The sequence below is a fragment of the Anser brachyrhynchus genome (assembly GCF_964034855.1).
Source record: "Anser brachyrhynchus genome assembly, chromosome: 9".
Lineage (NCBI taxonomy): Eukaryota > Metazoa > Chordata > Aves > Anseriformes > Anatidae > Anser > Anser brachyrhynchus.
This window is the reverse complement of record NC_137703.1, coordinates 237,790-248,757: the sequence shown is the minus strand read 5'-3', so window position 1 is coordinate 248,757 and position 10,968 is coordinate 237,790. Positions and strand designations below refer to the sequence as shown.

At 37.9% G+C, this 10,968-nt stretch overlaps 1 protein-coding gene across 1 annotated transcript; it reads right to left on the bottom strand.

The window, feature by feature from the left end:
* TM4SF4 (transmembrane 4 L six family member 4) lies at positions 1-4,960 on the bottom strand. Its single transcript, XM_080604281.1, is given in 8 exon segments — positions 1-225; positions 517-706; positions 1,719-1,852; positions 4,191-4,280; positions 4,537-4,574; positions 4,577-4,625; positions 4,627-4,677; positions 4,679-4,960. Coding segments are annotated over 8 exon segments (603 nt in total). The 5' UTR covers positions 4,712-4,960; the 3' UTR covers positions 1-207.
* Between the last annotated feature and the right edge of the window lie 6,008 nt (positions 4,961-10,968).

Sequence of the window (10,968 nt, the reverse complement as noted above, 5' to 3'; positions counted from 1 at the left end):
TTGAATTTCACTTATTTTATTCCATGAAGAGGGGTTTCAGGAAGGCTAGCTAGAAGGGAAGTCAGGGCTTCGTAACTTCAGTGGAGCGAAGTGGCCTTCATTCTAATCTTCTTAGCCAGAGGCAACACATCTTGAGGGCTGCTCTCCAGAGCAGTGTCAGATGGGAGCGTCCCAAGAGGAGAAGGTTCTCTGCACTATTCATGTTATTTAGACAGTTCCATCTCCCTGGAAGATCAAAAATATGGAGGTTATTTAGTGGGTAATGTTCTTGTGACTTCCAAAGGATTTTATTATTTTCCAGTGGCTACAGGAAGCTGCCAGATAAACCCCACAAATAAGGACTGAGATCATATTTTCGCCACCTGACAGCACTGTAAGGTTTTAACTGTACTTTGGACAACATGATCACGGTGCTGAATGAAGGCTCGTTTAGTTTTTCAAACTGTCAGCCAGTCAAGTGCATATATAGCTGTTATCAGGACACAAGATAATGAAAGAAAAATATCAGTTTCTCACCCCACAACATCCGCAACATTTGCAGTCCCCACAGATTGTTCCAAAGAGTCCGTTCACAACCTGAATGCCGCAGAGCACTGCTTGGATCCCACTCATCACTAGCAGCAAGGCGAAGAGGGTCAGGTGCCAAGGAACTATAGTTTCAGGTGACTTACACGTAGCCCATATTGTGTGGTTACCTAGATAATTCCTGTTCAGAAGGGAAACAAGACAGTTATGGAGATGATGTTAGCTCCCAAAGAGGTGACCTGTTATGGCTGACAAGCTGTGACTCTTGTAATATGTGACTGAAGTTCTGTTACCTTCAGTATTGTAAAAAAGTATTCACATTACAGCACAAGTACATTTTGTTTAGAACATTATTTTGTTGTAATTTCTAGATCCTTTGAAGTAATTGATTTGAAAAGAGAAGGTACAATCAAAGATAATAATATGTTAGATACAATCTAATCGTTCCTGGTATTTTGGGAGGAAGACATTACCAAACCATAGCCAAGTATTTGCCAAAATGATGTTCATCCCTACTAATATCTTGTCTGAGGTCAAGTGGCTTTCCTACTGTCGGTTTAGTTCTGCTATTGCACGAAGCAGTGCTGACATCTAGTGGTACATTAAATGGACCTACAAAACATGGAAGAATCGTAGGGTTTCCCTAGGAATATGGCATCTTCTGTAATTCCCCCTTTAGCAGAAACCCTGGGCTTTTATTTGGTTACAGCATTATATTTTGTCATTCATGCCATATCTGTGGAAGTGATAAATGATAGCAAACATGTTTTACTTGTAGTGGGAGGAAGAGACAACTTTGAAATTCCATAACCAAGATTAAAAAATGGCATAAACATTAATTACTTGAAAAACATTGTATTACAATAAAAGATGTCACTGTTAATCAAGTGGACTGAATTTATCCTCTAATAATGTTAGAAGAACAAACTAGAGGGCTGTACTCTTTACTGGCTCCTTTGAAGCTCAGTAGTTTTGATTGGTCTTATTATTCTTTACACATCTGTTCTTGTCCCTTAATTAGTATTGCTGTACATTGCTGGGTCTTCAAAGAGCATCTGTTTTAAATTAATAGTAAAATTCCTAATGTTATACAATAGATTTGGAAGTCTAACAATATCACAAAATATCGCAAAGTTAAATCTTATTTATTTATTTATGTATTTATTTATTTATTCCCTGTTTTCTTGTCTTACCCGTCCTGGAAGGGATAGAGCCACTGGTTTCCATCATTACATTTAGGGCCTCTGTTTAGGGCTACTGCTGACACAACAAAGCAGTATCCAGCTCCCAGAACTCCAACTGCAGCAAATATTATAGAGGAAAACATCTGACAGAGAAAAACGGTGTTATTTTTATTCTCATTCAAACAATTAAATGTGTCCTATTAATGTAAAGGTACATTCTCTAAGCTCAGCTCTTAATGGTCAAAACAGTCAGCTGCAGAACAGCTGAAATGTTTTAGTTTGCAATTGCATGATAAATATATAATGTATACCGGCACTGGTATTTAGAAGTTTTGAAAGAGTTAGGTGAGGGCACTATTTGCCTGAAGAATCATGGAGTTGGTATCTACACAGTAGATGGCACTCTTCCCGTTTATACAGTATGTATCGAAGATTTTTCTTTGTTCAAGGTACAGTGTTTCACTGAAGTAGCCGTCTTTCACAGAAGATTATAAGCAAGACTGAAGTATTGGACCACTTAAAACATTAAAAAAAAAATCTACGGTACCCTTTACAAGTTAACTTTGGTATCTTGGTCATATTTGGACCAAGTAATTGTATTTTTCCTTCTTGAGTCTTCCCTTCAGGTTTCATATTAGTGTATTTATCTTCTCACAGGTACTTATCGCCATTAGCTCTAGTACTGCAATTGGAATTAATAGAAGGCTCTCCTTATTTTTCTGGCTTTCCATTACTACATTCTCACATACACTAATAAGTAAGCAAATTGTCCAAATATATCCAAAATGCCCTACTTGAATTTTAAGCACTTAAAATTCAAACCTTAATTGTTTGTAGATAGAGGTAGCCATAAGTTTGTAGTTACATGGGATATCTTTTATTGGATCAAAGTGATATAGGTGGGGGAAAAAAAAAGAAACGCACTTTCCAGTCTCTGAGTGCTTATACAGATGTCATCACAAGGATCTTTTGTGAGTGTTGAGATAGAACAGAACAGAACCGTTCAGCTGAAAAGGACCTTCAAAGATCATCAAGTCCAACTGCCTGACCACTTTAGGGCTAACTGGCAGTTAAAGGATATTAATGAGGGAGTTGTCCAAACGGTTCATGAACATGGACAGGCATGCATTTTTATGTTGGCATATCTGATGAGGCTAACAAAAATTATATTAATGTAGTAGACATCATAGTAATGATACTTCTGCTAAAATACAAGAGCAAGTTCAGTTCTCAGTCATGCTGTGGTAAGGCCACCAGGACTCTTAATACAGTGTTGTGACTGTACTAATATTCCCAGTCTCTCAGTCAGCTACAGCACTAGTAGGATCCATCAGCAAGGTACAGCACTGCAGAATGGAGGTTGCTGTATGGACAGCAATATCCTTACATATGCTTTATCTTACATGTGCCAGCATGACCACAGGCGGAGAGCACACACAGCTCAGGGGGGTCACCTCTGTCTCTATAGATGTTCTCCAAGTTCATCTGAATTTCTGAATTGCAGGGTGGTGAGTGGAAGTCTGGCAGCAAAACATTAGTGGTGTGGTAGATGCTGAGTTATATGTGGTCTTGAAAGCTAAGCTTTGTTCACTGCTGACAGAAAGTTGGTAATGCAGTGTGATAAATATGTGCCTCCATTTTTTTTCCTAAAAAGTTTCACCTGCTCTTGGGATTGCAGGAAGACAGCACCATAGGGAATTTAGGGAAGGCTCTTTGTTAATCTCACAGCCATGACTCTTGTTCCATTTTTTTTTTTTTTTAAGTGAAAATCTGTTCCTTTATAAAAGAATGTAATGATCTACTTGTGCCAAACAATTTATCTCAGAAGGACAGACTTTCTAGGAGAAATATGCCTATTTTATATCTAATCTCATGTTTTAAATAACATGCTTGAGTTGTTTACTAGTGGCTAAAGGCATTTGAAACTTTTCACTTGTGGTGTGAAAGGAAGCTGTAAGTTCAAAGTGGAGCCTGGTTTAGGGCTGACTGCTTTAAGCAGGATGTTGAGTTAGGTGAATTCCCAAGGCTTGTTCCAACCTGAAACTTCCTATGAACCTAAGATATTCACAGCCTCCTGCATGGCCCTACACTCAGCTGGGAATATAATGCACAACTGTCAAAGTAATTTTTAAAACTGCCAGCAAAAAAATGGCTAAAGAGAGAACTGTTATGCTGTGCAAAACCAAGTGCAGATCTTTCAGAAATTCATTTTAATTGCAATCACAACTGTTAGTATGTTGTAATTGCTAAATATATCAAGGCAGTACAGATTTGGTACCTATGACACAACATTAACGGTACAACACAATTTTGACAACCTGCTATTTATACCTTTAAGCACTCAGCCAAATGACAAGGCTTTGCATCTTACAGTTTGGAGAACATCTATCTAGTCTCTCAATGATTGTGAGCAGAAGATATATATATTCTTATTGATAACAATACATCTTTTACTTTTTTGCCACATTTCTTCTCACTTACCGCAAACCTCTTTCCACAGCTCTCATTACCACAGCATCCACAGCAATCATTATTCTTAAGGCCCAAAAACACCAAAGCAGGAAAGATCATCTACCAAAGGCAGAAATACAGTTTGAGTTGGGATGAATTCTAATTGCAATTGCTTTTAAATACAATAGTTCTATGTCTTTATTCACTTAACACTAACTAAGTAACTTATTGCTAAACTGTTGGGTGACTTTTAACTTATTTGCTTATCAAAGAAGAATTTGCAGTGTTGGAGCCTGCATTTGAGAAAATTCAACAATGCAAAGTCATGGTTTAGGTGGTACAAAAAAGACTGTAATATCTGAATTTATATACTCACCAATACACCAGATCCCAAGATCCCTCCGAAGTACCAACCTCATCTGTAATATTTTGATTGTTTTCAACCACTTTTCCTCCAGGGAAAAAACAGCAAAATGTTAGCAAGTGTACATAGCACAGCCAAAGGGATAAGAGTTGATTCCTAGGCACTTAGCACAGCCTCCAGTGCACATGTTTTTTTTAAAGAAATTGCAAACACAGCTAAAGGCAGAGAAAAAAAATCTCTCAGACGTTCTCAGAAATGTTTTCTAAAAAGAAGTTTCTCAGTTTATTTTGCAAAATCCAGTTTCTGCTGTGCCTCTAGATGAACTTAACCTATAGAATGCTCCTTCAGAGACGTTGCTGCCTTTGATCTGAAATGCTGTATTCTGGTTATTTATATGTCTCTCAGCCATTATGTCAATTTTCTGAACCTCCATAAATGAAATTACGTTCAGTGCAACTGCTCATTTTACTATGACAACCGATGACCTTTGTTAATATTTTACTAATGTGAATGAGACACTTGGTTATCTGGGCTCAGGTTGTGGGTAGAAATTATTTTAGTTCAGGATCATCATTTTTTACAATACAGTGTCCTTCATTCTATGAACTACTTCGTAGAGACTGACATGGAAACACATAGTGAATCAGCTTATGTTAGTAACAGCTGTGTACAATAGAAAAGTTCTAGTGACTTTCTTTTCTTTGGGAAGTTTGAGCTAGTCATTTAATGTTTTGAAACAGACTGCTTGCGTATTTTCATATATAATGAATTAATATGAAAGCAGTGCTTTGCAGCTGTTATCTCTTAATAAAAAAAGAAAGGTCAGAAAAAGTTTCAGTGGACCTGCTTCTTATGTTTTGTCATTTTTTGTACTATCAAAGTCTAACATTTCATCGTGCTCAGACAAAATTTACATTTAAAGTTGTACTGTGTGCGGCAGACAAACTTCTGAGTTCAAGCTGAGCCTCTACTGACTTGGCATGCAGCATTTTACTCAAGTACCACTGTTAAAGCGAGGTCTGCAGCTCTCTAATGGACACTGGATACTTAGACTTGGTATATTGTTTTTGCAGAACTTATACTATGATGAAGTACATCATTTTGAACTGTCCAAAACTGTCTGGAAATATGCAAAGCTGAAGCTTCAGGTTAAGTGGCAATGCTGAATAAGCTGGTTTAAGCAGCCCACAGTTTTTACAGAAATGGTGCAGCTGGAGGAAAAAAAAAAAAAAAAGAAAAAAAAAAAACCAGGGACAAGGACATCTTGAGCCTTTACTGATGCCAAAGAAATGTATTTGGAACCAGAACCTGGGCCAGTTAACTTTACCTTTCTACTGAAACAGAAAGATACAAAGCAGTTTTATCGGAGTGGAGGGTCAGATCTGTTGTTCTTAGGGAAATGTCTTTTCAAGTGACAGTAGTGATACTGGAAATATTTATCTCTGTACATAATTCTAGGAGTTGCAAAGTGCAATTAGAAGGGTGGTTAACTTCTGAGAGAGCTAACTGACATTTTTCTTACAGGTGCCAGTATGACTGAATACAGACAGGTACTGCCCCTGACAGATAGCAAGTTTGGGGTTCTGCTGCAAAATAAGCACCAAAATTAAGGAAAATCAGTTATTACTAATCGAGATGGGTACCTGGTATATTTCTATTGTTCTCAACAGCTTAATGCTGTATAACTTCAGGCAGAAAGGATCAAGGTCTTGTTTTTTTTGATAAAAAGATGAAAATATGAAACCCATTTTCATGTCAGACAATATTAAACTTTTGATGCTTATGTTTACTTCAGGGAGCCTGATCTTAGACTAAGAAAAATATCACACTATGATTTGATATAAATACGATATAAAACACATTTGTTATTCACCTTGAGCAGAGCAGTTTCTACAGTGAAAACTTACTTTTTCCAAAATGTTCTCCTCTAGATACAGAGAATCAACCACACAAATATCAAAGGCTTTGAATGGTTAATCAATAATTCCTTATATTTCTATTATTGCTTTAACTAAAGTAACCTCAATCCTGAAAAGAAAAAAAAAATATGGAGATTATCCTGGGTGCTATTGAAAGGCAGCTGTGGTAGTCATATGTTCTAAGACAGATAAAGACTGTACAAGGCCTTTTATGAATCACGTAAGGGGAAGGCGAGGTGGAGATTTTATCATTTAGCTACGTACATTCAACTACAGCACCTGAGGTTCTGTGAAAATTTTTGCGTAACAGTGTTGCTAGCGGGTGTATAAAAATTAGGTGTTGCTCTCAGTTCAATGGTACTTCTCAACTGATATTCTGCCTTTAGCACAAACCTGAATCAAAGGTCTTAGAGGAGTCAAATTTAAGTTAAGTACATACGTATTAGAATAAAATCTAGTGGTGGGTTTTTTTGTCCTTTCCTTTCCTTTCCTTTCCTTTCCTTTCCTTTCCTTTCCTTTCCTTTCCTTTCCTTTCCTTTCCTTTCCTTTCCTTTCCTTTCCTTTCCTTTCCTTTCCTTTCCTTTCCTTTCCTTTCCTTTCCTTTCCTTTCCTTTCCTTTCCTTTCCTTTCCTTTCCTTTCCTTTCCTTTCCTTTCCTTTCCTTTCCTTTCCTTTCCTTTCCTTTCCTTTCCTTTCCTTTCCTTTCCTTTCCTTTCCTTTCCTTTCCTTTCCTTTCCTTTCCTTTCCTTTCCTTTCCTTTCCTTTCCTTTCCTTTCCTTTCCTTTCCTTTCCTTTCCTTTCCTTTCCTTTCCTTTCCTTTCCTTTCCTTTCCTTTCCTTTCCTTTCCTTTCCTTTCCTTTCCTTTCCTTTCCTTTCCTTTCCTTTCCTTTCCTTTCCTTTCCTTTCCTTTCCTTTCCTTTCCTTTCCTTTCCTTTCCTTTCCTTTCCTTTCCTTTCCCTTTCCTTCTAGCTGATGAGTTATTTCTGTTACAATTAGGTATTAACAGTCCAAAGTTTTCTTACACAGTATTAAATGGTTTTGTATCTGAAATAGTGGATAAACCAGCTGACACAAAGATGAGACATTATAGGCTGGTAAAGACACTCATCCATAAATCCAGAAACGTCCTTGAATTGCAGTAGAATGAGAAAGAGACACACCACACACTATTGATGTTAGCGCTGAAAAATAATTTTTAAAAAAATGACAAACTAGCCTGGTTATCACCAGCTTGGATCTTTATACTGCAGTATACAGGGAACTGTATCCTGTATAGTAGATATGGCAATATGACTTACATACAAACTTATATGCAAACAACTAATAGCAAAGTTATCACAGAGTCCATTTTATATTTTATTATTCAAGAAATTTTCCAAGAGTCCATTCTGAAAAGCTCATGCTTGTTAATTGAACATTTCATTCCAAGAAAGACAACTCTTACGCAACTGAAAAGCAGAGAGAGGAACAAATGAAGTCCTGAATGACAGACAGCAGTCTACATGTGCTGGTCAGTCAGATGCCAGAATTAGGCCAATGTAGGCAGTTTTTATGGCTTACTGTTTTTTATGGCCTGCCATTGTCTCTGTGGCAAAGATATTTGGAACTTGAAAACTCTCCACATTTCATGCACTGTGTTAAACAGTCTTTCATGATGTTCCCAGTGAGTAGAGAGTATCTGTAGTTTGGCTCCCAATTACGGTATAGTACAATGTAGTCAGTAGCAGACATAAGGAAAATATTTGCTGTAGCTGGAACATAAATCTTACTATGTTTTTTTTCCTGTCAGACTAGAATGTGGCTTTTTTTTCCAGTTGTGAATTCTGGCTTGTAGTAAGGGGAGAAGTTTTAAACTGTATTGCATCCAGCACCCTGTCACCCCAACACACCTCAGGTGTCTTCTACCAAGTCCTTACCAGGCTTCCAAGCTGAGGCTACTGACCTGGGCAACAGTCCTACTCTTTCCCTTTTACTCTACTCACCAACATGGTCAATACCATAGAAGGCTAGGCAGATTCCTCTGTTCAACTGTTCAGGCCAGGCCTTTTTAAAGCACTGCCAAAATTTGTGTGAGGGCTTAAGCTATATTTCTATGTCAGCAGGGATGACTCAAGGGGAAATGGCATTCAGCCAGAGCTGGAAAACACTCACATTGGCACAATTCTTTTTCCATTGAAAAATGGAGTGACTTGCACACTCAGTTCCTCGAGGAGGTCCTTCCCTTCCATTGTAGCCCATGTTCTTTTTAACTCTGTCCGTCTACCTGGGATTAGGACCAGTGAACCCATTGTCAAGCTTTAGCCACAGCTCTTTGTCCTTCAGTACTCCATTGTGGAGATTCTGAGGCCTGGCAACTGGGGTGGAGCCAGTCTCTGAATTTTGTGTCATGCAACATTTTCCTAACAATTGTGGAGTCACGATGGAAGGCACTCCTTTCTGACATCCTGTGAGAGGGTGTTTCCTCCTTTCCTTATCTTCCAAGTCATACACAGTCCATGCCATGCAGAGAAAAATGAAATTACATATTTTCCTATGGAAAAATAATAAGAATGAAAAGTTACTCATAAAGTTTTGGTTATTTCAGGAAGATGTAAGCAGTGCTGATAGCTTATCTATTCTTTGCCTGGCTTCTTAAAATTTGTCAGACAGACAATGATCTGCAAAGTACGTGGAGACTGAGAAATGACTGGAACAGAGAATTTGATAAATGTGAAGGATAAATATAAATACAGCTACATGCCTACTGTCTATGTATAAAAATGCACAGTACGTGGTAGATATAAATGAGAAATCTCAAGAATTTGAATCAGTGATCCTGAAAAAGGAACAAATGTAGCTTAGATGGTAACCTGAACAGTAGTGTAAATTATCCTGTATGCAGCATACACTAGTTAAACATCTTTGTCTTGGTACCTAGGCTAGCCACCTGGGATATCACCAGTACAATCATCACAAGAAGTTCCTTTTTTTTTTTTTTTTTTTATTTTTTGGTGCTGTTGTTACCATGCATTTCTTACTAATCTTACTAATCTACTAATTGTAGATAGGTGTGTCTTGATCAGTTCTTGCATCAATGACTAATCTCATTAGAAGGTTATGACCCGTGGTAATGAGTTCTTGCTCTTGTGATCTGTGTTACTGCTTCCATATCTTAAATGTAGTTTTGGCTACATGGAACTACATGGAACCTCATAAACTTCTACTAGAAGTTCTGATTCTGCTTTCAGTTAAGCCATGAATTTACAAATAGGATTAGATTTGCAGTAACATAACTGAAAACAAGATTGTTCAAGCCTCTGCTGCTGCATGTAAATTTGTGTGTGTGTGTATTTATATAGCTATACGGTAAAACACTGATCACAAGCAAGAAATCTTGAAGGAAGTTCCTGCATGAAATCATTCTAAACAATCATTTGACAGAAACACTTTACATGATGTTCTGTTTTCTTTTGTGTTTTGCAATTCCATTGAGGACTGGTTGACTGTGGACCAAGTCCCTTTTCTTTGGAAAGAAAACAAAGGAAAATGAGCTGAGAAATGTCTCCCTTCACATTACCTCTATCTTCATTGCAGTGAGGGATTGATCGCACTAGCGCAATCTCCTTCAGAGAACACAGGGAAGCCTCTCAGCTCTGATGTCAGCGTAGACATGCAGAGAGGACAGACTCCATTCCTCTTTGCTGGTGATACAAAGCAGCCACCCCTTCTATATGAAATGTGTGGATGTGGAACACACACTGGGGAGATGCTACAAGTGCAGAGCTTCATTACCATGGCCATGTTTGCACAAAGTAAAAACCATCATCACAACTCTGTACACAGCTTTGACAGAGGAGAAATACATTCACTTTTTTATTCACAGATTTCTGTCAGTCCTGGCATCTAGCTGTGTGGTGAGGGATGTGAAAGTAGACAAAAGGGAACTAGGTACTGTGGGCTTCCCTTTCACAGTGTTTTCCTGTCCCAGCCCAGCTGCTGAACTTCCACCTCAGCTCTCCTATCAGGACAGGCTGATAACATACAGTTTCCCTAGTATCTTGTTTGACCTTTGTTCTCTTCCTGACGTTTCTGTTCAGATAAGAACTTGTGACAGATGTAGCTTGGCACAGGTGGTATTTTAAGTTGCAAATTTATATCATTGTGAATATTGTGAAAAGCAAAGTATGCTAATGAGAAACAAGAGGAGTGGGCTGGAGGGCATAAGCCTCGATTCATGTACTGTGTGGGCAGTTCTGCCACCAGTATTCTGAATTTAGTTATGATTTCAGCTTGATGATAAGGACCTAGACTGAGTATAAACTATAAGTAGATAATTGCCAGCTTAGGGTAAGAGATTCCTCTGCTTGAGAATGGAGATAAGTCAGGTGAAGAAAATTGAATTTTAATGTCCTATTCTATGTAAAGTTTTTATTCCCTGCTATCATTCTGATATCTGTTAGCCTAGTCCTTTCCCATTAAATAAAGATATTAGAAAAGAAGTTTTGATTTCCATCAATGTCAGAACTATTTATGTTACTGACATTCAC